General features: G+C 48.3%; 9 protein-coding genes and 1 non-coding gene across 10 annotated transcripts; 7 read left to right on the forward strand and 3 right to left on the reverse strand.

The window, feature by feature from the left end:
- The first annotated feature begins 16 nt into the window (after positions 1–16).
- On the forward strand, positions 17–4,680 carry BJ212DRAFT_1324432 (coatomer WD associated region-domain-containing protein). Its single transcript, XM_041334530.1, has 16 exons — positions 17–208; positions 262–375; positions 434–514; positions 564–658; positions 716–1,666; positions 1,719–1,950; positions 2,011–2,140; positions 2,195–2,435; positions 2,489–2,644; positions 2,694–2,892; positions 2,943–3,472; positions 3,529–3,612; positions 3,638–3,853; positions 3,905–3,933; positions 3,983–4,178; positions 4,235–4,680. Exons 1-16 carry the CDS (start codon positions 160–162, stop codon positions 4,475–4,477), a joined length of 3,546 nt encoding a protein of 1,181 aa, XP_041197533.1. The 5' UTR covers positions 17–159; the 3' UTR covers positions 4,478–4,680.
- Positions 4,681–5,539: 859 nt separating this feature from the next.
- On the forward strand, positions 5,540–6,678 carry BJ212DRAFT_1324447 (uncharacterized protein). The gene is made up of 2 exons (XM_041334531.1): positions 5,540–5,605; positions 6,140–6,678. Exons 1-2 carry the CDS (start codon positions 5,588–5,590, stop codon positions 6,407–6,409), a joined length of 288 nt encoding a protein of 95 aa, XP_041197534.1. The 5' UTR covers positions 5,540–5,587; the 3' UTR covers positions 6,410–6,678.
- Positions 6,679–9,964: 3,286 nt separating this feature from the next.
- BJ212DRAFT_1261859 (putative halogenase) lies at positions 9,965–12,051 on the forward strand (the record flags this gene model as incomplete). The annotated part of the gene is made up of 11 exons (XM_041330219.1): positions 9,965–10,080; positions 10,140–10,236; positions 10,290–10,332; positions 10,395–10,441; positions 10,493–10,829; positions 10,876–11,178; positions 11,226–11,379; positions 11,433–11,545; positions 11,598–11,650; positions 11,701–11,780; positions 11,838–12,051. Coding segments are annotated over 11 exons (1,557 nt in total), but the record flags the coding sequence as incomplete, so codon positions are not given.
- Positions 12,052–12,423: 372 nt separating this feature from the next.
- BJ212DRAFT_1476358 (uncharacterized protein) lies at positions 12,424–12,943 on the forward strand (the record flags this gene model as incomplete). The annotated part of the gene is made up of 2 exons (XM_041339364.1): positions 12,424–12,676; positions 12,738–12,943. The coding sequence occupies 2 exons, from the start codon at positions 12,424–12,426 to the stop codon at positions 12,941–12,943; spliced, it is 459 nt and encodes a 152-aa protein (XP_041197536.1).
- A 758-nt stretch (positions 12,944–13,701) lies between these two features.
- BJ212DRAFT_1444610 (spindle pole body interacting protein) lies at positions 13,702–16,613 on the forward strand (the record flags this gene model as incomplete). Its single annotated transcript, XM_041337984.1, has 11 exons — positions 13,702–13,811; positions 13,868–14,083; positions 14,137–14,197; positions 14,245–14,916; positions 14,975–15,273; positions 15,334–15,634; positions 15,702–15,974; positions 16,043–16,117; positions 16,149–16,231; positions 16,255–16,378; positions 16,440–16,613. 11 exons carry the CDS (start codon positions 13,702–13,704, stop codon positions 16,611–16,613), a joined length of 2,388 nt encoding a protein of 795 aa, XP_041197537.1.
- A 175-nt stretch (positions 16,614–16,788) lies between these two features.
- Positions 16,789–18,789, reverse strand: BJ212DRAFT_1476360 (uncharacterized protein; the record flags this gene model as incomplete). Its single annotated transcript, XM_041339365.1, has 10 exons — positions 16,789–17,097; positions 17,155–17,299; positions 17,356–17,372; positions 17,423–17,742; positions 17,795–17,830; positions 17,884–17,967; positions 18,017–18,136; positions 18,185–18,525; positions 18,584–18,637; positions 18,692–18,789. 10 exons carry the CDS (start codon positions 18,787–18,789, stop codon positions 16,789–16,791), a joined length of 1,524 nt encoding a protein of 507 aa, XP_041197538.1.
- An 837-nt stretch (positions 18,790–19,626) lies between these two features.
- BJ212DRAFT_683082 (uncharacterized protein) lies at positions 19,627–20,865 on the forward strand. The gene has a single exon (XM_041343804.1). The coding sequence runs from the start codon at positions 19,907–19,909 to the stop codon at positions 20,783–20,785; it is 879 nt and encodes a 292-aa protein (XP_041197539.1). The 5' UTR covers positions 19,627–19,906; the 3' UTR covers positions 20,786–20,865.
- Positions 20,866–23,761: 2,896 nt separating this feature from the next.
- Positions 23,762–24,300, reverse strand: BJ212DRAFT_1261970 (uncharacterized protein; the record flags this gene model as incomplete). Its single annotated transcript, XM_041330231.1, has 2 exons — positions 23,762–24,052; positions 24,121–24,300. The coding sequence occupies 2 exons, from the start codon at positions 24,298–24,300 to the stop codon at positions 23,762–23,764; spliced, it is 471 nt and encodes a 156-aa protein (XP_041197540.1).
- A 640-nt stretch (positions 24,301–24,940) lies between these two features.
- Positions 24,941–26,691, reverse strand: BJ212DRAFT_1444611 (PCI domain-containing protein; the record flags this gene model as incomplete). Its single annotated transcript, XM_041337985.1, has 5 exons — positions 24,941–25,075; positions 25,136–25,512; positions 25,567–25,979; positions 26,033–26,381; positions 26,430–26,691. The coding sequence occupies 5 exons, from the start codon at positions 26,689–26,691 to the stop codon at positions 24,941–24,943; spliced, it is 1,536 nt and encodes a 511-aa protein (XP_041197541.1).
- Positions 26,692–26,800: 109 nt separating this feature from the next.
- On the forward strand, positions 26,801–26,872 carry BJ212DRAFT_t30. Its single transcript has one exon. It is a non-coding gene; the product is annotated as a tRNA-Cys (tRNA).
- Positions 26,873–26,896: the final 24 nt, after the last annotated feature.

The raw sequence follows: 26,896 nt of genomic DNA on the forward strand, positions 1-26,896 counted from the left end.
CTTACAGCGCTTGCATGCAAGCTGCAAGATCAACGACGACGGCCTTCCCTTGTGAATAACCCGGGCTCCTTGACCTACCGATATAATCATCTACAGCCTAGTTATTAGACAGGAAAAAGTACTTGGTATTTACGCGACTGAAAGGAGTTCACGCTCAAGATGTCGGTGATGCTCACAAAGTTCGAGTCCAAGAGCAATCGCGTTAAAGGTATGTTCGTTTCTAAGCTTGTCATGAGTTCGTGATTCAGTTGCGTGTCATAGGGCTTGCTTTTCATCCGACTCAACCACTGCTTGCTGCCGCACTTCACAACGGAAGTGTTCAGCTCTGGAATTACCGAATGGGCGTATTAGTGGACCGATTCGAAGAACACGAAGGTAAAGTTCATTCGAATCGCAATGACCGTAATATTCATCTCATTTGATTGACTATTAGGACCTGTACGGGGTGTCGCAATCCATCCGAGTCGAGCACTACTAGTTACTGGAGGCGACGACTACAAGATCAAAGTGTGGGGTGAGTGCGGTTTCTATTTCCTAAACGTCACGCTCACGAGCATGGTAAGACCTGAAACCTCAGAGCAGAAGGTGTTTATTTACTTTGCACGGTCACCTCGACTACGTCCGAACCGTTCAGTTCCACCACGAAATGCCATGGATCGTAAGTCATGTTTTGCTTTCCATTAGATAGTTTGCTGAAAGTTGTCTGAATATGCAGTTGTCGGCGTCCGATGACCAGACTATTCGGATATGGAACAGCACCTCGCGGCACTGTGTCGCAATTTTGACAGGGCACTCTCATTATGTTATGTCCGCACAATTCCACCCAAAAGATGATCTCATCGTCTCAACGTCGATGGACCAAACCGTACGAGTTTGGGACATCTCCGGCCTGCGCAAGAATACACCAAACAATGGCCCCAACAACTTTGAGACGTTTGACACGTTCTCCACGGTCAAGTACGTGCTGGAAGGCCACGATCGTGGTGTAAACTGGGCTTCATTCCACCCCACGCTACCGTTGATCGTGTCTGCAGCCGATGATCGGACGATCAAGATTTGGCGAATGAGTGAGACCAGGGCGTGGGAGGTTGACTCATGCCGAGGCCACTTCAACAGCGTGTCAAGTGCGATATTCCACCCAAAGCACGAGTTGATCGTGTCTTGCGCAGAGGACAAGACTGTCCGAGTTTGGGATCTGGCCAAGCGGACAGCAATCCAGACGTTCAGGCGGGAGAACGACAGGTTCTGGATATTGGCTGCACACCCAAACCTCAACTTGTTTGCAGCAGGACATGACGGTGGTCTGATTGTGTTCAAGCTCGAGCGCGAACGACCCGCGTTTACCGTGCACGGGGATATGCTTTACTACATCCGTGACAAGTATGTGCGCACTTACGACTTCAACTCGGGTTCGGACATCGGCTTGCTGAGCGTAAGGAAGTTTGGAAGCCCTTATGTCCCTCCGCGTACCGTGAGCTATAACCCTGCCGAACGCGCTGTTGTGGTCACCATCTCCTCGGATAACGGGTTGTTTGAGCTCTCTTCACTGCCGACGCAGTCCAATGGCGAGGTTAAAGACTCGTCTGCAGATGGAAAGCGCGGCTCGGCTCATAGCGCAATCTTTGTTGCAAGAAATCGGTTTGCAGTGCTCAACAAAACCTCCCAGGTAGTCGGTCCAATCTTTCGGTCAAAGAATACTATTCTAATAATCTTCGCAGCTCATTGAAGTCCGCGACTTGTCGAATTCAGTCGTGAAAACCATCAAACCCCCAGCCCAGACCAATGAAATTTTCTACGGTGGTACAGCCTGCCTAATTCTCAGTTCAACAACTACTGTTGTGCTGTATGATATCCAACAGCAGAAAACGATCGCAGAGTTGAACAGCCCACCTGTTAAATATGTCGTTTGGAACGCAGACGGGTCACTGGTCGCGCTGATGAGCAAACACAGTGAGTCCATACTATACAGTTCTTCGGACTGAGTTCAAAGCCGTGGACAGCAATTACTAGTCGCCAACAAAAATTTCTCACAAAACAGCCTTATCCATGAGACGATACGAATCAAGTCCGGGGCTTGGGATGATACAGGCGTTTTTATCTACTCCACACTTAACCATATCAAGTATTGCTTGCCTCAAGGGTACTGAGCTTCCCTCCGCTAGCTTACATGCAGCTGATGTATCTGCTTTCTCAGCGACCATGGCGTCATCTGCACACTCGATAATCCCGTCTACCTTACCCGTGTCAAGGGTAAAACTGCTCATTGCCTGGACCGATCTGCACGCCCACGCACTATCACGTTCGACCCGACCGAGTACCGCTTCAAACTCGCGCTCCTGCGCAATAACTACGATGAGATGCTCCATATCATCCGCACGTCGACATTGCTTGGGCAGAGCATCATTGCGTATCTTCAACAAAAGGGCTTCCCGGAGGTTTGTTTTCAAGTGCAGATCTTTGAAATACGGAAGGTTCATGCAAAGTACAGATTGCACTGCATTTTGTGCAAGACAAGAACACCAGATTTGATCTTGCAATCGAATGTGGAAACTTGGATGTCGCACTTGAGACTGCAAGAGCGATCGACCGGCCTGAGTGTTGGGACCGTCTAGCGCAACAAGCCTTGAAGCAGGGTAACCACAAGGTTTGCTTCTTTCCTTGCGTGTTTCAACAGTCAATTTACTGCGTCTCAGATCGTCGAAAAGGCCTATCAGCAAACTAAAAACTTCGACCGCCTGTCATTTTTGTATCTCGCCACAGGCAGTACAGAAAAGCTTTCCAAAATGCAGAAAATTGCAGACGCACGAGGCAACCCCATGTCGCGTTTCCACAATGCGCTTTATGCTGGCGATGTCCTTGGACGTATTACTGTTTTGCGCGACGTCGGGCTTCGTAAGTACGTTCCTTTAGCTCGGGTTTACAGACTTTATATTTTGTCCCAGACCCCCTAGCATATCTTACAGCAAAAACGAATGGTTTGGAGGAAGAAGCAGCTGAAATCCTTGAGGCGGCTGGCCTCACTGAGGCCGACGTGGACGACGTCCCTGCATTTGATAAGTGTACCCTCCAAACCCCTCCTGTTGTCACCCCTACATCCAACCTTAATTGGCCATCTATTTCCATGGGAGAATCCTTCTTTGACCGTGCGCTCGCCAACGGCCATCTTGACGGGGACGGTGATATACCTCACATCAATGGCAATGGCTTGGACTCAGGTGCAGGCGCCTCTACCGCTTTGGATGAGTGGGCGAAGGATGAGGAACCAGATGTAGAGGAAGACGGATGGGAGCTTGACGCAGAGGCGGAAGATGATGAGGAGAAAGATGTAGATGAAGAGTTTGAAGATGCCCTCGAAGAGGAGGACCTTGGCGCCGGCGCCGCACCTGGTGTGAGCGAGAACGAGCTTTGGGTTCGGAACTCACCGTTCGCAGCCGAACATGTCGCAGCAGGATCATTCGACACCGCCATGCAGGTGAGCTACATGTTACTCCCCCATTTCAAATAGACACTCAATTACTCTATAACTAGCTTCTCAACCGACAGCTGGGCGTTGTGAACTTTACACTCTTGAAGCCATCGTTCTTGTCCATCTACCGTTCATCACACGTCTACGTATCCCCAATCGCTTCGTTGCCAGCCATTGCAATTGCACATTCGGAGGAACCCCGAGGAGACCTTACCTGGACGGGTGTTGCCTGTTGCTGCTCGTACACTTTCTTCGATCCGCACAGAGCTGTCAGAGGGATACCGCTTCGTTTCCGGAAACAAGTTGTCAGAGGCTCAGGCAACATTCCGGTCGGTGCTGCTAGCATTGCTACTTATGGTTGTCTCATCAGATAAAGAGGCCAAAGAAGTAAGCTTTATCAGTCCATTGGATAACAATGCCAACTGATTACACCACTAGTGGCGAGACACTGTGACAGCTGCCCGAGAGTATCTCCTCGGTGTTTCCATCGAGCTTGAGCGGCGACGTATCGCACAGGCTGAACCTGACAACTGTTCGCCGGAGCCTTGAACTCGCCGCATATTTCACGCACTGTCAGTTACAGCCACAGCACATGCAGATCGCACTACGGAGCGCTATTGGTGTGTTTGCCAAAGCCAACAATCACGCAACCGCTGCCAAACTGGCACGTCGCCTTCTTGATCTCAACCCCGATCCCAAAATTGTTGCACAGGTATGCTTCCGATTCTTGTAGCTCGTTCATTGCCCCGAGCTAACTCATATGTGAAGGCTCGTCAACGCATCGCAGCAGGGGACCGCAATCCCCGGAACACAGTTGAGGTCTCGTACGATGAGTTCACAGAGTTTGAGATCTGTGCAGCCACATACACCCCCATCTACAAAGGCTCGCCATCTGTGCGCTGTCCGTATACCGATGCGGCGTTCCTGCCCGAGTTTAAAGGCAAGTTGGACCCGTTAATAGAGCTGACTGAGATTGGGGCAACTGCGAGTGGACTGCCTGCACCACGGTAGAATTTTATTAGATGTGGATGGACAATATTGCCAATTAGGAATAATCGAATCTTTGCATGCTTTTTATTTCATTCTGACAGTTATTCCGACATATCAGCTAAATACTGGGGTGCAAAAATTTATGCCGCGGCCCGTAGGGCAAGCACGGAAAAGGCCGGTTGTGCAATGTGCTGATTCCAGATTATGTAGAGTCTAAACAGCATTATAATAAATGTTGCTTTGGCCCACTGGCGATGCATCATACTCTCCATCGTATTCATCTACAACTAGTCGCCAATGGCGACATTTCGGAGTGACACCTTGGACGTGTACACGTGCAACACTTTATTGTCCAAGTACTACCAATATCCATGGAGGCCGGAACTTTATCATCTCCAACTAGCCGCTTACCCTTTCATTGTCTCTGCCTTTGAACTCGTCCCAATAAAACGTCTTGTCCTGCTCCTAGAGACATCATCAATGTGCTTGACGTTCCGAAGGAAGTTGCGGATCGACTGAGCCTGTTGGACACGATGCATTCTGTTCGTTGAATGGGATCGGGTACATGGGACAAGACGAGTGAGTTAATCTTAAACCTTGTGATTGTGGCTTCGTTTATATGTACGTTCCTGTGCAGGCTCAGCATTCGACTAGCTTGGGCGTTACATGCGCCCCTGAATCGTGTAAGTAATTCAATACTGGCGAACCATACCCCAATCACAGCTCACTGCCTCATGACGAGCCATTGTAACGAGGTTTGATACTCTACTGGAACTTCCATTGCAATTTGTAAAGAGATGAAACATCTTTCCTCATCTCCGTTCGCCAGAAATGGTTTCGGTATGGCAGCATGTGAAGAATTTGCATTGATTTTTGGGCAGCGACCACCACGCCTCGGCAGGCTGGCACATCCATGTTCGGTCGACGGCGTCACCAAGATTTTTCTCCAATCAATGGTGGCCAGCACATTTTACATTGGTCACCTCCAGATACACCCGAGATAGGCTCATTCGTGCTGGCGCGCCATGTCACACGGGCCGCCGGCCCCTCATCCTACTGGTAAAACGTATTCAGTGGATACCGTATATAAAGGTGTAGCAATACGGCCTTTCATACAACCCCTTCGTAGAAATGGCTATTCAAACACTCGTAAGTGATTGATATTGATTCTTTCGCTACGAAGGCTGAAATACTTGTTGTCGGCGGCGGACCCGCCGGAAATTACGCTGCTGCTGCTGCTGCTTTGGCTCGAGAAGGTTTTGAAATCACTCTTCTCGAAGCTGCGAACTTCCCTTGGTCAGTGCATATGCCATCTGTATACGCAATCACTAATTGTGCTAGATATCATATTGGCGAGAGCTTGCTCCCGTCGGTCCGCCCCTTCTTGACATTTATTGGTGCGGAGAAATCTATCATGAACCACGGGTTTACAGTTAAGGTGTGGATAGTCTTCAATACGCCGGAGTATACGACAGTCGCCTTATTATAGCCTGGTGCTGCCGTCAAGTTGAACCAGTTCAAGCGAGAACGATATGAGCCTCAGTCATCGTCGTTCACCCTCATACTAAAGTCTAATATTGATTTTTCCAGATACAGATTTCATTATGTTGAACCCAAACAATGGGTCTTGAAACGTGGTTTGTGATATATCGGAGACATGCTCCCTGTCTCACCGTTTTGTAGATTCGATCAGAATTTGACAATCTGCTATTTCGTCATGCTTCGAAGTGTGGCGCAACTGTGTTCAACAACACAAGAGTCACTGAAAATCAGCTCGAGGGCGAAAGGCCTGTTTCAGCTGACTGGAGGAATACTAGCACCGGGACACAGGGCCGCATCTCTTGCAGCTACCTGGTCGATGCGTCAGGAAGGAACGGGATCATGTCCACAAAGTATCTCAAGAACAAACGCTATAATCGGGCCCTCAACAACGTCGCATGCTGGGGTTACTGAGACGGAACCGGGTCTTACATGCCGGGTACCACTCGCCAGAACACTATCTGGGTCGAAGCATTTGAGGGTACAAAAGCAACTCGAAATCACCACGCTGAGCCTGATGTCTGCAGACGAGTCTGGATGGGCTTGGTTCATTCCTCTCCATGATGGGTCCATATCTGTATGAATTGTGATGGATCAACATTCAAGCAATCGCAAGAAGGTTTCCTGTACAACCTCAGGAACATCCAGCTTCCCATGTGTATGCATTGTGGTCATCACAGCCGATGGTTAGTGGGTTTTCATCTGCCAAAAAGAACACCCAACTCGACATTCGAGGGGCGAACTGATGGGCTGGTTGTTTTCAGTGCATGGGTCATTAAAGCATTGTATGAATGGGAAGCAGGCGCTGTCTCGTGGTGTAAGTGCCATCGGGGGACAAGATCTCGTCCTCCGACGGTACTTACACCAGTGCGAGGATACGGTCGCATTCAGAAGTGTGCCCATCGGGCACCGCGACTTGCTCCAGCCAGCCTGTAGTTGAAATTCCATGTCCTAATCGAGTGATCGGATCTTTTAGATAGTGACCTCATTGTAGCGTTCCTCTCTTGGAAAAAATTGCGCCAGTGCACACAAAGCAAAGTCGTCTATAGATTGTGGTCGTGGGTAGGACAAGGTAGTTTGACACTCCAATAAACTATCATAGTAGAAATTTAGCTTCGGGGGAATGTGTGGAAATCTATGGAAATTATGAAACTTAACCAAATTTCACCTTAGCAGTAATGCGTGGTTTTACGCTGTTCCGAGCTCGCTCACAAAAGGGAGATTCTGTCCCCGAGGTAGGACTTTGCAAAGGTTGAGAACAACTTTCTGACTTGTTGAATGCAGAAGGCACTCAAGGTCCTCAAAGGAGGCCGGAATGATATGATCTTTGCTCCTGTAATCAAACAAAACCGAAGTTCCGGACTGCATCAATGAGCTAGGCCCTGACACCATCGTCGAAGGACATTTTGCAACATTCAAATTCCCAAGATTACGTGTTTTCCTGCAAGGGGAAGTTTTACGTTTGCAACTGCATTAGTGATGCATTATTTTTGGTGCTTGAGCCGAAGGAAAAGGTGACACTTTGGAAACAGAGACTGAAAATATGTTAAAGGTGCACCTAAAGGAGCTGCTATTTTCTGACATAGATTCCGACAGTGAATGTGTCAGTGGTAATGTCGTCTGCCAAACCCATATATCTGACTCATCACTCTCAGCATGGTACTAGGTGAGGGGGATAACATACATACATCGCAATCTCTTCAGTTGGCGTAAGTGAATAAACCCAAGTTCCTCATCCCTTCAGTCAGTTAAGAATGCGACAAGACTGCCAACAGCAGCATAACATGCCGCCAACTCCTAGTTTACAGAGAGAAACCAAGAACAAAAAAACACGCCGCAACATAACATGAGGTGGTGGGCGCAATAGTCATCTAGCCGTCAGTTATGCGTGTTCCAATAGACCTGGTACGATTCAGAAGGTGAGCGTTCACCAAAGGTATGGTCATAATAATGTCTGAGGAGCGATTTGATACACACATGTTACATAGTATTGTCTCATTTGCCTCTGTTCCTTCTACGTGTACGTTACTCTGCAAATGCATGCAAAGACCTACATGAAGTCCTTTCTCGCAGACAGTCTGTTCGGAGTCCGCACATGATGTATTCTAGAGGTTAGTAGGACAAGACGAGAATGAGTTGGACGTCGAACCTGTGATTGTGGCAAGGCTTATGTGTAAGTCCCTCAGGCTGCGCAAGCTCAGCATTCTATGATCCCGAGTACCACACGCGCCCCTGAATTGTATAAGTGTCTCAAACTAACCAGTCATACCCCAATCGCAACCCAGCACCCCTTGATAAGCTATTGTGACGAGATCTGACACACCACCAGAGCTTTCATTGCAGTTTGGAAAGGACTTGGCATCATTCCTCGTTTTCGCTCGCCAGGAATGTCCGTCGATGTGGCGGTACGAGAGGACTATTGATTTCTCGGCAGCATCGGGCTACCACGCCCAGGTGTTTCGATGTTCGCTTTGCCAGGAAGGCGTGGCGGTACAAGGACTGATCTAAAATCTGATCAGGCAATCGCACAAAGGGAGTTACAAACTATTTCTCGATTTCGCTTGCGAGAACAATGGCACACATCAAATCATCACTTGTGCCCCTGAATTGTGTCAGTAATTCAATGGTGGAGGTTGAACTATAACTTCAATTGCAACTTACTGCCCTGTGATATGAGCCATTGTGACGAGATTTGATACGCCACCCCGGAGCTTCCAATAGTGCAAATATTTTTATCGATTAGCGCACTAGGTAAATTATTTTTCTATTGATTTTTTGGCGGTAACTATCACGCCCCTGGCAGATCTCTGTTCAGTTGGCAGGTCTAAATGTTCTTCAACGGCGGTGCGAGAATTTTTCTAGAACCAGAGCGGTCAATTTATCAGCCAAGCTGCGAGGAACCTCTGCCGATATACTTGTATTTTGCGGCAAACCATACGGCACCCTGTGCAGGAAGTTCAACCGAGGATTGCGCTGCCATAGTTGCAAAGTTAGCAACCTCGCCTGATTGGGCAGTGACAGTGTGAACAAGCTAGCATCCAGCATCGTCGGGTGCCTGTCATATGTCAGAGTGCCGTGGGTCAGACTCGGTTTTAAACTTTCGCGGAGGAGTGTGATTTCGGTGACTTGGTACTAGCAGAGGACGAGTAAGTAGTTTAAGCTATACTTGCGCTGAGAATGTTGAACTGTTACATACCAAGTAGTCACTATATCATATCAGTACTAGTGTCAGCTCAAGTCTTTTTTTGCCTGTTCGAACGTTCAAGTGTCGTGCGGTCCTAATTCTGACTAGACTCGGAGGGAGACTAGTAAACAATGGTGATCGGCATTTCATTATCACGTGATGGTTATAGAGGTTACTTTGGAAGTCTTCTCTGCCTTTACCAACTTGAAGGCAGTCATAAACGGCGGTTTGGGAGCCGCTCCTGGCTCTGTCCATCGCATATTATGTTGATTACTGCGAGGTAATCTTGATCACTTGCGCATGGCTAATAAGCATGACCTGACCGGCATGACTACTGGATTGTCACAATTCAACTCGGGGGTGATAATTGTTGACTGGATAACGGGAAAAGGCAAATTACTAGATGCTGTGATGTGATATCGCTACACTTTACAACAACAATTTCATCACGCTTTCGTGGAATACCTTGGTGCAGATCAGTGCGTCATCCATAGTTTTTAGCTTGACTGGACCAGGCAACCTGCCGTGACGGTGGCCAACTTGAAGACAGTACGGTTTCCTGACTTTCTCTTAGCGGATATGATGACCTAGCTTTCTCTTCGGACGCGAGGAGCTTGTCACGTTGCGCCAAAGTTGATTCATACAAGGTTTTCAACGGACATACCATATATAAAAGTATACCGATATGTCCCTTTCATACATTCCCCTTCCTAAAAATGGCCATTAAAACACTCGTAAGTGACTGCTATTGATTCTGCTGCTATGAAGGCTGAAATACTGGCTAGCCAATCTCAACTGAAATACTTGTTGTTGGCGGCGGACCCGCCGGAAGTTACGCTGCTGCTGCTTTGGCTCGAGAAGGTTTTGAAGTCACTCTTCTCGAAGCTGCGAACTTCCCTCGGTCAGAACTTCTGATATATGACATCCGCATATACAGTCACTCATACACAACTGTGCTAGATATCATATTGGCGAGAGTTTGCTTCCATCGGTCCGCCCATTCTTGGCATTCGTTGACGCAGAGGAATCTGTCATGAACTACGGGTTCACAATTAAGGTGCGTGTGGTCTTCAATGCACCATAATACGTTAGATTGTCTCCCTCTTATAGCCTGGTGCTGCCGTCAAGTTGAACCAGTTCAAGCGAGAAGGATGTGAGCCCAAGTCATCGTCGTCCACCGTCGTAATAAAGTCTAATATTGATTCTTCGCTCCAGATACAGATTTTATTACGCTGAACCCAAACAATGGGTCGTGGAACGTGGTCTGTGATATAGTATATCGGAGACATGCTCCCTGTCTCACTGTTTTGCAGATTCGATCAGAATTTGATGATTTGCTATTTCGTCATGCTTCAAAGTGTGGCGCAGCCGTGTTCGACAACACAAGAGTCGCCGAAATTCAGTTCGATGGCGGAAGGCCTGTTTCAGCCGACTGGAGGAATGCCAGCACCGGGACACGAGGTCGTATCTCTTTCAGTTACCTAGTCGATGCGTCAGGAAGGAACGGGATCATGTCCACAAAGTATCTCAAGAACAGACGCTATAATCAAGCCCTCAACAACATCGCATGCTGGGGATACTGGGAGGGGACCGGGTCTTACATGCCGGGTACCACTCGCCAGAATGCTATTTGGGTCGAAGCACTCGAAGGTATGAAATCTGCCTGAAGTCGTCATACTGAGCTGAATGTGTGCAGACGAGTCTGGATGGGCTTGGTTCATTCCTCTTCACGACGGATCCACATCTGTGGGAATTGTGATGGATCAAGAATCAAGCAACCGTAAGAAGGCTTCCCGTGCGGCCTCAGGAGGTTCCGGCCCCAATCTTCTGGCTCATTATAAGGAAGAATTAAGCAGAGCTCCTGGAGTGCTTAGATTGATTGGAAATGGCACTCTTCAAAACGACGGTACGCCAGAAGCTGTGAAATCTGCAAGTGATTTTAGTTACTCAGCTCCCTCTTATGCCGGGGATCATTTCCGCCTGGCGGGGGACTCTGGAGGTATTCTTCCTGATGTCGTGTGGGACTTGCAATTGACGATTATCAAGCGTTCATCGACCCATTCTTCTCCTCTGGCGTGCATCTGGCCTTCACAGGAGGACTTTCAGCTGCCCTCACGATAGCTGCGTCCATTCGAGGGCTTTGCAGCGAAGACGATGCTCAACGCTGGCACACATCAAAGGTTGCCACCTCCTACACGAGGTATGCGAACTTGTTCGCTGGGGCGACAGCAACTGACGCGACGCATGATTTAGGTTTCTTCTTGTCGTCCTTGGGACCTACAAACAGATCCGCAATCAGTATATGCCAGTGATGAGCGATGTGGACGAGGACAATTTTGACAGAGCATTTGATCTGATCAGGCCGGGTGAGAATCGATGTTTCCTACTGTCACTGCACATCCTGAGCTCCAAGTGCAGTGATACAAGGAACAGCAGATGTTGGTAAGGCGTTAACAGAAGACGAACTCCAGGTATGTATGTTCTGCGGTCATCCTCCACGAATTTTCAATCCGATTGACAGAAAACTATGGACTTCTGTCGTCATCTATTTGCACCCACTGATCCCGAGATGCATTCTGCAGTCAAAGCTAGGCAAGGGGGGTTTCTCGCATGTTCAATTGGATTATCTGATACTGAACTCAATAGGTTGGATCCTAGTCTAACATCCCCAGATGGGCCTGTCATGACAGAATGCGAAGTCGATCGCTTGCTCAGAGACGCTGATGAGGAAGCCAAGATTGTTTTGAAGGAGATCAATGCGCGAAAGCCCATCCATACGATGTACAACCCAACGGAGAATTTCGGTGTAGAGGAACACTTTGGTTTCAAGGCTGTCTTGGAACGAGGGAAATTGGGTTTGGTGACTGCGTAGCTCAGACGACGTTACTGATAATGCAGAGTTATGTTGGATGTTTCATGATTCGGTTATTCGTATGCAGTCGACGACAGCAGTCCATTTTGATCAACTATATTGCAAGGTAGTAGAACTTGTACATAGTTTTGCAGAGCTTAAGTCATTTTTCCACTTCACGTCACAATCCCAATTCGAACTCCTCGTGTTTTATTCGCTCTGCCGCCCCCGGTAAATATTCGCTTTGCAAATTGCCGCCACTCCAGGTCTGATTTAAGTACTTCCGCCCGAAGTTCCAAAATTAAATCCCTGAAATAATTTAGTGTTATCTATAATATTAAAACTTTCCCGCGCCATAGGGACGATGCAAAGGCGCTTTCCAGAACTTCTACTATGGATGCCTCGTACGACTCGTCGCCAGTCCAAGTCATTGACAACATGTCGACCGGCGCTGAAGATACGTCTGTTGAACGTCCTCGGACACCTGAACCCGTCCAGCGCTCACTACCACAGTTAAGTAATGACCGGAACCAGCAGCCTTCGCTACAAGAAATCCTTCAAATGACGTCTACCACAGTCAGCTTCATATCAACCATTACAACACTCTTCCACGAGAAAGGGGAGCAGAACTCCTGCTTCCGAGAAGGTAAAACTCGATGTTCAGAGTGCATATAGTCACATAGACGCGATCTCCTCACAAAAAACAGAGCTCAGAAGGAAAATCCTCTTCACCGCGATGAATGCACACGCCTGGGCGAGCGCGAGGGTTGTACACGAACACACAATCGCACGAGACACACTGGAAGCCGGGATTAATAAACTTTTAGAAGACGAAAAGGATCAAGGCAGGTCATCTCACCCCGTTTTCAGGTCGACGTTTGGTATGCACGCCATCTGTATCACCCCGCTCTAGGTTGTACCGTTTGCTGGTTACGATTGCTAATTATTGTTGTTTTTCCCTCAAGATCGCATGCGCGCGCATTTGTCGGAGATGTTTGAAGCCATCAACAACACTGTTGCCAGCTTGACGGGCCTCGGTTGAGATCAGGTGTCATTGTTACTGTCTGATATGGTGTACTGCCTGTGTCCGTCCCGTTAGGTACCCTGTCAACAGCTCTGCCCAATTTGAACGGATCTTGTTGTAACGTTCTTGAAGGTGCCACTTGACGGACTGATACATTGATCTGATGATATCCATGCAGTTTACCTGCAGTGCTAGCACAGGTGCCATAGCTCAGCTAATCCAAAACCGCTCTATTTGATATCACTCAATGGCGAATTTCTGGTAGCACTGCCCATCATTTACTCATGCATCCAAAACTTCTTTGCTTCCTACTACCACCGCATCACGCAAAACACACAAATCATGTGATATCTCGATGACTTCTCCTTCACCAGCGTGAAGTTCAAGAAGAAATGCCACATCATATTCGTATTCTTCGTCGCGACCTTAACCTTGAATCTCCAATATGCAGGTTTCCTTCTATCATGCCAGTTTGGATGAGAGTCATAACTAATATCATGTTATCGAAATATCGAGTACCTTCTGAACATTGCCACACATGTATCACGTTCTAAAAAGGCAAATTTTACGCGATATTTCGTACTTCTTCGCCCGACCAAGATACTTACCCAGTCAATCACCAGCTTTGCCGGCGACAGCAATCAGACATGGCCGGCAAAGGCCCACATTGTTCATTCGTTCTTCTCGCCGAGTTTGACATTGATAGTGGTGCCCAGCTCACATACCAGTTCCCTCAGCCGCTGGGAACAGACGAGGGGTGAATTTTGACTTGACCTGACCCGAAAGATGTATTGGTTAACTATCCCGTGCCAGTTTGCTTGCAAATCTTATGCTTCCAGATGGGGCGGAGAGGCACCTCGAAGATTGGACCATCTTCTTCCTCAACCAAACGCCGTTCAACACCATTGCACCAGTTCTTGCTTTGGAGACGGAAACGAGCGACAATCAGTCAAACGGAGAGGACGGAAGCCCGGAACTTCTATATGTCCTCAACCTGGTGCGGACGAAGCATGACAAGTCAGTTCGGAGGTGCGTTGGTAGTTTTGACTTACTCCACTCCATCTACATGCGTTGCATTGCAGAGGTGCCGTAGTGAAAGCGATGGCTATTTGCACACGACATCCATTTATCCAAATCTTTAAGGTATATCTGAATACATGCTACTTGACTGATTGCTCACCAAGCGCCAGCCCGTTCTCCTCCTCGCACTTGACGACTATTTCGCAAACCCATCCCAAGAATGTCTTGCGCGTCTATTCGATGCGATTAACTCGATGAACATCAGTGCTGCGCCTACACTTACACGATGTGAAAAACTAATCATGCGCGCCTCAGAGCGCAAAGACATCTTTGCGGAGAAGTTCTCCACTCATATACCACCGCTTCCTCTCAAAGCTGCACACAAGACGACAGGCTCAAATGGCTCACATTCATCTGAAGACGGGGTTCTCATCAGTGCTCGCGCGCGCTCTACAACAGCTGCCTCTGATCCTAACCCCACCAATCCATCCTCTCCATCGGACAGCTCGTTCAGCCTTGGTGGGAGTGCAGTATGGGTGAATGATGACAGCGTCATAATTGATGGTCAAGTGGGTGTTGCAATAGGTGCAGGCCCAGGAAGCGTCGGTGGCGCTTCAGTGAGCGGTAGCAGTGTTCTTACTAGCCGCGGGCGGCGTAGCACTGATACAAGCTCGAACTCGAGCCACGCTTATAGTGGTGGCGCAATACCCACATCATCCGACCCACATTTGCGGTCGGGAATATCCAAAGATACCCATTTCTTTCAGACAAGCATTGCATACAAAGGACATACCCTGCCAATCAAATTGCCTCTGGCCACCTTTCCTGAGGAAGTCGGAGAGGTGCGTCTCTCGATGACAATGCACTTGATATATAGTTCTGAATACGTGTTTTTTCAAGTATTCCCTAATACAACTAATACAAACGTTTTCTGCGCCTCTCATCACAATCTCCGGACCACTACACCCACATCTACACACGAACGGAATTCTCACGCACCCAATAATAATTCTTTTTAACGCGCTCGTTACTGGCAAACGCATCCTCTTCCTTGGACATAACATTCCTGCTGGACAAGTTGCTAATTACGTCCTATCTGCTTGCGCCCTGGGTTCTGGATGTGGTGCGGTACTACGAGGATTCATTGAGCGGTCATTTCCTTACGCAGGACTCGCGGGCGGCGAGGACTGGTTTTCAATGTATGTATTTCCCCACTTTTTTCTCGTGGAAGAACTTCATCAATGATATTTGTTTCACAGGCCGGCATACATAGCAGGCGTAACTAATCCTATCTTCGAAACCAGTGGATCCTGGGATCTTTTGATGGACATCGGTACAGGTCGTGTTGTCGTGCACAAGGACATACATATATCTTTCCCAACTACGATGGCACCGCCTGCACTTGTCAACCCAATGATTCCACGTCCAATAAAGGCAGAAAATTCGACCGGGAGCGAGGATGACATCCAGCGTATCGCCACTCGAGACGGGAAGGATGGGAACCAGAAGAGCGAGTTCGCGGCGAAGCAAGACAGCTTGGATAACATGTTCATTGAGGATGTAGGTCTTAGTAAAATTGTCGCATGGCCTTGACCACGTCGGCGACTAACATCGCTCGATGTTTTAGCTGATTTCGGCAATCACCTCGCATTTCGGGGAGACGCTGGTACGGATGCGATTCACGGAGTACGTCGCGCGCTTCGTTCGGCTGGCGTCGCGGTACGAGGAGCTCGCTGTGGGATCGACAAAGCTTGGATATGGTAGCGCACCATTTTCAGACGGGTCCCTAGGTAGCGGCATCGTGTTTCCGGATGAGGGAGCTGCATTTAAGGAGCTTACTGCGAACGCAAGTCGGATTGAGGGTTGGCGAAGGAGCAAGTCCTATCAATACTGCGTCCAGGTGTGTAGTTCCTCCTCTAAAGGTTGCGGGCCTAAAGGATTTTTTGATATATTCTCCGTACTGTGTAGGATTTCAAAAAATATAGAGCAACCGCTGCTATCCAGGGATTCGACTTATCGCATCAACTTTTAAGATTGCGGCTGGTGAAAAACTTACCGGACTGCGGAAGTTGAGCTCATCGTGCGTTCAATAGCAGACAACTTACGGACATACGAACAAATAGTTGAGGTGAGCATTCTCACATTCTGGACTGTTGGGTGATCCATAATTTCTGGTACAGCTTCCTCACTTTTATGCCACCACATTCCGGAGGGTTACAGCCTCTGAGTTTTTGCCTATTCCACCATCAAGAATCTATTCGGGAAGCCACCGTTGATATTTTCAATGAGCTGCGTCAGAATCCCGTACGCTGTTTGCTTATTTTTTCATGGTCGTTTTAAATCACTTACTGCTTTTGTTTCGTAGGCTGGGGTGATCTTTCTGCAAGCTCTGAATCACTTCCAGAGGTATGCCTATGTTCGGCAAGCACACGCTCGTGAATCACGCATGAAGGATGTGACCCATGGTCTGGCCCCGCCACCTCACTTGGTATCACGGACGCCGTCCAACCGCAGTGAAGTCAGTCTAGGGGGGATGTGAGCACGAAGAAATGTCACCAGTGTGCAAGTTCTCGTCTATCTGGACTTACAAAAACAGTTCTTATATTGGAGCGCATCACATGTACATCATATAACATACAAGTACTTGTGTTGGCGCGATCATGGCACCTCTCGAGACCCATCCTAATGGTAGAGGACCGGGACAGGTGCCACCGTCATACGGGTAGACCTGCCCCTTCAATGTCTCCTTGAAGTGAATGCCAGCGACACAGAATTTTGCTAAGTATAGAACTCTGGTCGTACTCATCTGGAGATGTAACATGCAGGGCAGCCCAAACAAGTAGTATCAAAAAACATGCGCCTCCAAACATTGCGAGTCTGCCGACCACGTGGGACGCCAGTAAGAGAAAGTGAGCGACCATAAAGACGATGCTCCATAGATAGAGGCCTTTTGGCAGACCGAAGGCAATGGCAGAGGGGAGCATCCCAACTGAGCGTGATTTTGCGGCCCTCAGGTAGCGTGCCTGGATAAAATGGACATGATCAGCTGAGTTATAAGGCGCAAGAAAGAAGATGCGAACGGCAAATGATGCAGTGGCGTCCTCTAGGCCGTGGTGTTTAAGGAGTAGAATTGATCCCGTGGCGAGGCTCCCAGACGCTGAGACAATCGATGGCAAGGCAGATGACAAAGAAGCACGAGATAAAAGACAAGAGAGGAGGTTAGCACTACAAAAGAATGGTCATGACGGCGTCCTTAGTGTCCGACAATCAAGGCCTCTCACATGATCACTGGGAATGTCTGGAGAATCATGAATCAAAATTTATAACAGTTATCGGAAATGTGCGCACCCAAACAACTACTGTATGCCACTCCGAAATACATGCGGTCATGAAAATTTGCCATTGATCGACGAATACCTGTTCGTTTGCAAACAAATCACGGAGTTCGAAGAAATATCGATCGGGGATTCCCCACAAAGCCAAGTTTGCAGTGGTTTTCACCCATTGATGATCCATATCTTCCTCAGGAGCCATAATTTGTAGTCTGTCTAACTGGGCGTGTTCTTGCCCATAATAAGTCATAAACCGCTGATTTTCTACCATGTTCCTCAGTATATTTGACGAGACGATTTTAGCATCCAACGAACCTATTGCGCCCCATAGACGAGCTAAAATATTCGTGAGCTCAATTCAGGAGAAACAATGGGGTTTCCCACCCACCAACAAAGCATAATGTGTGTCCATCAAGGGGTCGACCTTTGCGGAAAGTTTCGGTCAGAAGATTGGATACACTCAAGTCTTGGCCGTACCTCGTTGCAAAGACAGCAGCTGCAGCAGTTGACTACATTTTTCCGCAGTGTACGGAAACGTGGACGATCGGGATGTCAAACGGTCTTCACTCACAGCTCAGAATATGAAAATCATGGATAAGGAAATAAATACCTGCTGCACCATGAGACATGACGCCGATTAGATCGTCTACCACCTGGGGTGACACCTGTGCATACATGTGCATTGGGAAGAATTCCACGTGCACCCAATATAGTCTTTCTAAGGCGGTGTCTGCTAGCATGTGAGTATAAATGACGGAGGAATAATTCAGATACACACCAAGATGAGAGTCGGAGACTATGGTCCCCATATCAAGGAGTTCCGTGGAAGTCTGCTCAAGCCAGAAGATACGGCGGGCATCATGATTTACGAAGTAGTAGGCACAGGAAAATGGTGATTCGTCAAGCTCTATGAATAGCTCCGACGAAGGCGGCACTATGATTTGCTGCTGGAAGATTGTGTCATCGATAAACTTGAGGCAGCCGGCTACCCGGTTCTCGGTCTCTTGCCTATGAATATTGGCTTCTGTCACAACGTCGTAGTTGGAAAGTCTTCTGTGGAAATACAGCTGGCCTTCAGGGTGCGGATAAGAGTTCCACTTCGTTTGGATATCGAGAGAACTTTACAAGGACATTCATTTTAGTGCAAATGGATGCTGAGCGACAACAATCAACTAACCTGGGAGCGCTAACGGATCGCACTGGTGGTATGATGGTGTGATAAGAATAGATGCTAATAAATCAATGTCAGTGCATATAAGAGGTTTGACCAGCTGCGCAAACTCACCTGGACGACTTGCCATATCGTGCAGTACCCACTGACGTGATGGGTCTCAGCACTTCTGCTGGTGCGGAGTGGTTGGACAATTGCATTGCCCAACACATGTTGTCATACAAGGATGTTGAGTACTGGACATAGAGAGAAGGCTGTTGTATTGAAAGCCCGTCCGTCTGGAGTGTCTTATAGTAGCAGTAAGTAACACAGGTTTTGTTTTTGAGTCAAGCAGTGTTTTCATATACCCGGATCTGACAAATTGTGCGCCACGACTACCGTGACATGTGGTTCCAATGCTGTATAATCTAGATCTGGTTCAGTGCTCTGGTGGACCGGTTCGCTACACAAATGAACCAGCTTGAGACTGTTGCCACTACGTTCGCACATCATGCCATTATGTATGTGGCTCAGCGCTCAGCACAGGAACTTTAGGCTCTTCCGGATACTTAAACAGGTCTTTGAGCTCCGTTGGATATCGTGTATACTGCCAGACCGTTCGCACGCCCAGCGAGACCGTAGAGGCAATAGGGCTATGACAGTCCACCAAATAGCTAGGTATGTTCAAGTCTTGCCAGTCACTCTCGTGAATAATGATACTCTGAGTGGGACTGGCTGCTGAGACTGGGCGTCCAGATTCCAGATTCAAAAATACGGTCAAGTGAGGCATGAGCTGAAAATGAAAATATCATAGGGCTAAGCTGGCGCCTCTTATAGACACTACTCGGATGGATCTGGTTGGGCGCTGGCTAGTCGATCACTTGATTGACTTATCAGACGCTGATGAAGGGCCAAGAGGCTTCTTAGATCATATATGGACTTGTTGGCAAGCAAAGGTTGTCAAAGAGTTAGCCGTTATCGCAGGCCTCTACCGCCCTAGCCTCATAAAAGCTGTACTTGTTTGATCTCAACGTTGGTGCTCTCCTTGTTATCCAAGTCCTGTCGCCTAGGGATCCCATTGATCTATTGCTACATATGTCGAATCCTAACTCAAATGATCGCAAGCACAGTGACCCAAATTACCTCAGGAAATCCGACGAAGCTATCCCGAGGGTGCGCAGATCTAAGGACGCAGCACATGCAGCCGAGCAGGATTCTGAAGAGGAATTTGAACCCAAGGAACATGTAGACAGCCCCCCAAGGTACAAATTTCTCCATGGCCTGTAATAAAGAGACTGATCGCTGATCAGGTTCACAAGTCGTGGACGGCAGGACGAGCATTTGAGACGAATGTCGCAGCCACAGAGCAGGCCAAATCCTCCTACTCAACATCAAGGCCCCAGGTACGTTTGCTTCAGGCCAGTCATACAATACCGCGCGTTGAAAGGGTGTGTAGTAGACAGCCACCTCGTCAAGAAAATCCTGCGCAACATGCTCCCGCATACCTTCCCCCTGCTCAGCATGCTCCTGCGCAACAACATACTCCCGCACAGTACGCTCATGCGCAACGTCCCCCCGCACAGCACGTTTCTCCGCAACATGCTCCCGCGCAACAACATACTCCCGCACAGTACGCTCATGCGCAACGTCCCCCCGCACAGCACGTTTCTCCGCAACATGCTCCTGCGCAACAACATACTCCCGCGCAGCGTACTCCCGTACAGTACGCTCCTGCGCACCATGCTCCCGCGCAACATGCTCCCGCACAGTACGCTCCTGCGCACCATGCTCCCGCGCACCATGCTCCTGCGCAACAACATACTCCCGCGCAGCGTACTCCCGTACAGTACGCTCCTGCGCAACATACTCCCGCGCACCATGCTCCTGCGCAACAACATACTCCCGCGCAGTACACTCCTGCGCAACATCCTCCCGCGCAACGCACCCACGCACAATACGCTCCTGCGCAACATCCTCCCGCGCAACATCCTCCCGCGCACCGCCCCCCCGCACAGTATGCTTCTGCGCAGCAACATGTTCCCGCGCACCGTCCCCCCGCACAGTATACTCCTGCGCAACAGCATGTTCCCGCGCACCGTCCTCCTGCACAGTACTCACCTGCACAGTACCCACCACAGTACCCACCCGCACAGTTCCCACCCGCACATCACCCACCAGGCCAACCAGGGCGAAGGTGAGGGATGGTTTGGTTCGTCATTCGTGGTGTGACTGCTATGACTCCTGTACATCAGATGTAACATAAGTGCATGTATTTTGGTTATCTCGAATGTGTACAAAAATAAACGTGACACGTTGATCGGTACTGGTATTCAAAACTTCATGTGTTCCTCAAGAAAATTCATTTCACAACTACTTAACACTATAGCACTATGCAGTGTTCGTCTTCCAGAGTTCATAGCCGATATAGTGGAGTGCAACAGCACAAAATTGCCTTCACGAATCACCAAACATATACTCGCACAGCATTACCAGACATCCTAACTTCTAAGAACACCCTAGTAGAAGTTGATACCCGTCGAAGCTCGAGATTGTTCGAATGCCGGTGCTTACACCGGGTTATTATGTATAGAGCGAGTTACAGGGCGGGCGTTCGAAACTCACAGGACCCTGGCTGGAAAGCACTGTTCACTGCCTTTACCGGAACTTTCACATCCAAATGCAGTCAAGGTATCACATCACATTGCCTAATTTGGATACAAAGTAAACGAAGCCGAAGTTTTCAAAAACTCTTTCAAATGCAACATGTCACTGTAATCAAGCCTGTGGTACCAAGTTCGCACACATACCACATCTCACTGTCTGGTATTTATTCACCTTTGCGAAAACATCAATGATCTGACTACTGCACACTGCACAATTCGTGAGATCATCCCAGTACGAACTTCTAGACTCAGGCTGCTATGATTAAATCACTGGCGGATTGCCACTTCCGTTAAAGCGGTGATTTTGTCGTACTCAAGGGACGTAACCTTAAGATACTTACACAGTACATAGTCGAGCTTTCTGTCATGTCAAGGCACTTACCCCAGACTATCAGTTATCCCCCACAGCATGTACGGCAGTGAGCCAGTTGATAACACAGGACTTGATAACAGAATGAACATTCACGCTGTGGTAGACAAAGAGCGTCTTCTACGCTCACTGCGGTGCAAATACCAGTGCTATTGCATGAGGTCGCCCTTCCTGTGTCAGATACATCTTCTGCTATATAAGAAGCTTTGGATCGAACTCGATCATCAATAATGCAAATGACTTCCTACCAAATCACAGAAGATCTTCTCGTTCAAGATCAAGGGTAAGATAATTCACCTCTATGGTGCATTAGTATTCCTATCATTCATTTCCTCTAGGTTTGGAACCGCCGTGGATGTCGACTCGGATGACCCCGATCTTTCATCAGAGGAAGATCATGATCCAGAGCCAGACGAATTAATCCAGGGTCCTTCAACTGGGTTCGTTCATTTTAATACACATCTTCACAAGTGGTGCCCAAGATCTCACACCTGATGGACAGTTTTACCAAGCGTGGACAACAGAAACCCGATAGTGCTGGCCCATCTGCAGCAAAGACAGACAAGAACAATACCCCTCTTCAGCAGATCAAGGAGTACGTTCAAATATTACAAGCAATTCAGTCTCATAATAACAGATTGTTTCCAAAGGCCTCGTAAGACCACCGTACCACCTCCGAAAAATGAGTCCAACCCAGCCAATTACTCTCGCGTTAGCAAGTGATACATCGTAGCTTGTCTTCCACAGTACTAATTGTGTACCATTTCCATTATTCTAACTTGTTGTAATTTTGGTCTGTAGAAGACCGGGTTCTGTTATCGTCAATTCTTATGTAGATATGCAATGTTCCGAGTTCATGCCATATGTCAAACCTATGCTGTCATAAAGACAACCCTTTCACTCGTAGCCATGATACATATGTCAGCTGTAATATCGATATAGTATGCAGTGCCGACACTTGTTCTGTATATGGAGTTTCCTCTCGATGAGCCTTGAAAATCGAGGACTGTGGAGCAGGCCTGCACAATGTGGCGTTCTACCAGTGTACCTGTCACTAAGCAGAAGGGCGTGGGTTCTTTAGCACAATCAACCATTTGTAGAGGCTCACGGTAAGTAGAAGGCCCCTCTTCAGACTCACAGAAGATTGACTTTGCAGCATGTTCCCGTCCTTTCGTTTGACTAATCAGGGGTTCAAACTATATATGGCTAAGCTTCTCACTCAAATTCTAGTATGAAAGGAGTCCATACCTATTCCCCTTATCTCGTACGCCATTCCCCAGGACAGCTCGCAGAGCACCGCGTCTTGACAGTTTCCGTTGATTGCTGCAGTATATAAATATATAAATTCTTTCTCTGGTATGAAAGGAAAGCCCAGACTGGAAACCTACTACTGATATCTCGTGGAAGAGGGATAAAAAAGAAAAGCGACTTGACCATTTAAGAATGGGCGACGAGCCCGCCAATATTTGATTGACCGATGGCGGGGCGCTCTGGCAGGACAGATAAGGTCGGGAGTACTAGGGTCCTGGCTCGCAGTCGGTAGTCCTGCGGCGTGTCGTAGATAGATAGAGCCGCAGCCTCCCGCCATAGAGGTTTGGCCTTGGGTTCCCTTGCAGTTTGTGCCCGTTCTACTAAGTCCTCTGACGCAGAGACATTAGGCGAATTGGAAAGAGTCCTTATGTCACCTGCGCCGGACAACACCCAAAGCTCCACAATGTTGTCATAAATATGGGCCGACGTCATCACAGACCTGCAAGACCCATTCGAGAGCAGAAAGCGCACACGCCAAAATATGTATTTCCTCCGCCTAAAAGACTGGACCACATGTGGATTTTTCGACTCTGAACTTCCGTTGTGCTTTTGATGGTAGAATCATGCATGTAGGTAGAAAGGTCCAGGTGAACCCCACAGCAGGAACGTGCTTCTCCCTGTGATATGACATACTTGAACTTTGCGTACAACAGCCTCTGAGAAACGCGTGATATAAAGAGGTCCTGGTTCGACCGCTAGAAAATAAAACGAGAACGAGGCAGAGCAGGTAACACGAATCTGGTTCGGTTGAGATTAATATCTGGAAACGAGGCAGTTAGCTCGTTGGCAAGACTCCTGCCACTATGTCTCAAACCTTAGAAATGAAACCTTGAACCATACCATATACCGAAAATAAGCGTGTTATCTTTTCCGAGCCATAGGTGTCCATGATCGGGGTTCATCAGATCCTTTCAATGCTTCTGCCCAAGGATCCCGTGTTTGCGCCTTTGGCCGTTGATCAGATTCTGGAGGTTCCAGTTTTTGATCCCTAGGCACGCTCCACGAGACCGACGGAGACCGTGTCTCAATTTCAGGATGATGGCCGGGTGTATCCAGCCGCTCCCTGTTGGCTCTTTCCGCTTCATCCTTCGCTTCTAGAATGGCTACATTCAACTTAACCCGTTGTTGACGTGCTAGATCCGCTTGTAATTCCTGTGAGATGATACGTAAAAAATTCATGTTAAATTTTAGCATGAGGACCACGTTAAATTGTACCTCACCTCAATACTCGGCGGATCCGGCCTAGTATGTGTCAGCCATGCTGACCATTGCACTGCACACAACAAACACGATAAGAATGAGTAAAAGGGAGAAGCTAAAATCAGAAACAAGAACGTTACGATGAAGGTACGAACCTGGGAGGCGCTTGCCACTAGCAACGTACGCCCACATGTCTTCATTTTTGCTGTACTTCACTGTTCGTTTGGAATGTCCTTCATACATAAAAGTTACCCTATAAGTGCTTGACTGAGGTTCCATTACAGTCGTACCATTGTTCGCGTTTGAATGTTCGAAGTACTTGTTCCCTAGAGTATCGGATCAGGAGACACAGGATAAGGACTTGTATCACGGCCGGAACATACCTTCCATGTCTTTTCCAACGAAATATGCCTATAGGGAACCATTAGTAGTGGAATGTTCTGGCCCGGTCCATCACATACTGGCTTGAATATTCGCTGCCACACACGTCTCACAATTGACATAGCACCACGGTTGTGCTGTTGCGAGGAAGGGGCAATGAAAATTTTAAAACAGTTACAGCCTCTCGAGGTACGTATACAAACACCCGCTAGTCATTCGCCGAACGGAACAAAATGGTCTCGTTCACTGTGAAGCTCCGATGTTGAACGAATTGCCGCGGAGATTAAAATGATGACAATCGGAGCGAAAGCGGAGTTAATACTGGACGCCGGGAGAGTCTGGAGTGTGACTTATGTTTAGGAAATAGTACTTGCTAGGGAGCTGCTCCAACACTACCAACTCCAAGAGCCTGAACGAGTGAAGCGCATCGCATTATTTCTACAAGGAGAAAGAAGTTCTCTAGTAATCTCCAAGGCTCTCATCGTCATCCAAGTCTCCCTCTTGGATTTCCTTTGCGAGCTCTTTCTCGCGCTCCCGTGCATCCTGCGCAGCAGCAAGCTCCTTGCGGTGTGCATTAAGAGGGTAGCGCATAGCCTGCGAGATCCAAGTATGAGGGATGTCCGATGTGAAAGTTTCCAACGGAAAATACTTTACCTTGACACTCTCATTATGCAAATCCAAGCAATATCCAATTCGTCTGCCAAACACCTCGCTAGCCTCGGGGCCATAGCCATCCTTCTGGCTTCCGCATTCCATCCAACCTTTCTCATGGACGATTCGGCCTTCAATCACACCATCCCGAATGGCCTTACCAACAATATACTCCGCGTCTTCCTCGGAATCGAGGTGGAGTTTCAAGCAAATGTCACGCAATGAGATCCTCGAGTATGATAGAGAGAGTCTGCGAATACCAGTCTTGATAACGTTTTGCCGGAGCCGGACGATTAGGGTATAGGTCTTGTCGGCCTCGAATTGTGTCGCGTGTTTGTTCAAAGTCATCTGGAACTCCGATAAGGAGCCTGTCCGAACGGCTAGGGGAATGGGTCAGCATTAGCATTGCTTTGTACAGCAGTAAATTTTCCTACCCTTCACGATGTCAAAGTAAGCACTCAGGGCTTTCTCTAACACCGGATGCCGGAAAAGACCGCGGTCCGGAATATCACCCATTAAAAGTTCAACGATCACAAAAAGTTTGTGCACGGCCTGGTGAAATCCTGGCGCGGTCTTTGCGGCAGGGGCGCGACGGATAGCTTGTTGCAGGTTTGTGTGTGCCGCAGTATAGTTCAATTGCACCGCTTTGATGCGGCCGAGGAAATAGTGGTAGCGGGCATACTGCGGGTTGCTCGCTGAGGCAGGGAAAGTAGTCTTGGACACTAGTTTGTCAGCCTGGTCGTAAAGGTTATAGTGGAGATAACCCCGAAGTAGGCGATTGATCAGCGAAGCTTGCGTGTCATCGTCGTGACGAAGGGACGCGGTGCGTTGCGCAGCGAGGAACATTCTGGAAAATTAATAAGTTGGGAGTATGCCAAATTTACATGGATCTGAACTCACGGACGGGCATCTGCCAGCTCTCCGCCGAGCTCATATGATCGCTCCACGGCAAACCATATCTTGGCAGCTATTGGATCCATACTTCTACGGTTCATGGACTGCATTTTGTCAACAGTTTCGTGAGAAAGTTCTATAGACTTGGAGTATGTGTCCTTGGACGTGTGGAGATGATGAATGATGAGCAGGCGGAGATAGATCTCAGCTTCCGGTACGGGATCAGAAGTTGGCTTCGATGATGGAGGCGGAGGAGCAGTAGCATTCGCCTCTGATGTTGTGTCTACTTCCATAGACTGTTCTGCAGGAGGAGCAGGAGGAAGCCATGATAGAAGAGAATTCTTGACAGCAGAGTCTGCACAAAGTTGAACATGGAGGCAGAAGGTGTGAATGCATCACACACCTTTGGGATAATTTTCCTCGATGGCATCACGCAAAACCTTGTCATTTATGCGCTTTCGCAGCGCAGTCAGTGAACGTAAGACGCGATGAGTGAACCGGGTTTCGAGGTCATTGATAGCGCGATCGATGAGCGCGATGTTAGCCTTAATCTCCTGCGTCGGCGTCGGGGGTTCTGGCTTTGGTTCTGGCTTCGTTTCATCTTTCTTTTCGTCTTTCTTGTCTTCCTTCTTGTCGGTAGCCTTCACCATCTCGACGTCGGGCATGATGCAAAGGATAGTTAATGACGCGGTGACGCGTCCTGTGTTGATGGGTCAGTATTATGTAAGTTTGGGAGATGGTAATAAATCTTTTAGGTGAGCAGCTGGCAACATCGACTCTATAGCTCAGTGGTAGAGCATACGATTGCAGATCGTGCGGTCCCGTGTTCGAACCACGGTGGGGTCTTTTTTGCACCACATTATTTCGAAG

Source organism: Suillus subaureus (assembly GCF_016647635.1).
Source record: "Suillus subaureus strain MN1 chromosome Unknown BJ212scaffold_4, whole genome shotgun sequence".
In the NCBI taxonomy this organism is placed as follows: domain Eukaryota; kingdom Fungi; phylum Basidiomycota; class Agaricomycetes; order Boletales; family Suillaceae; genus Suillus; species Suillus subaureus.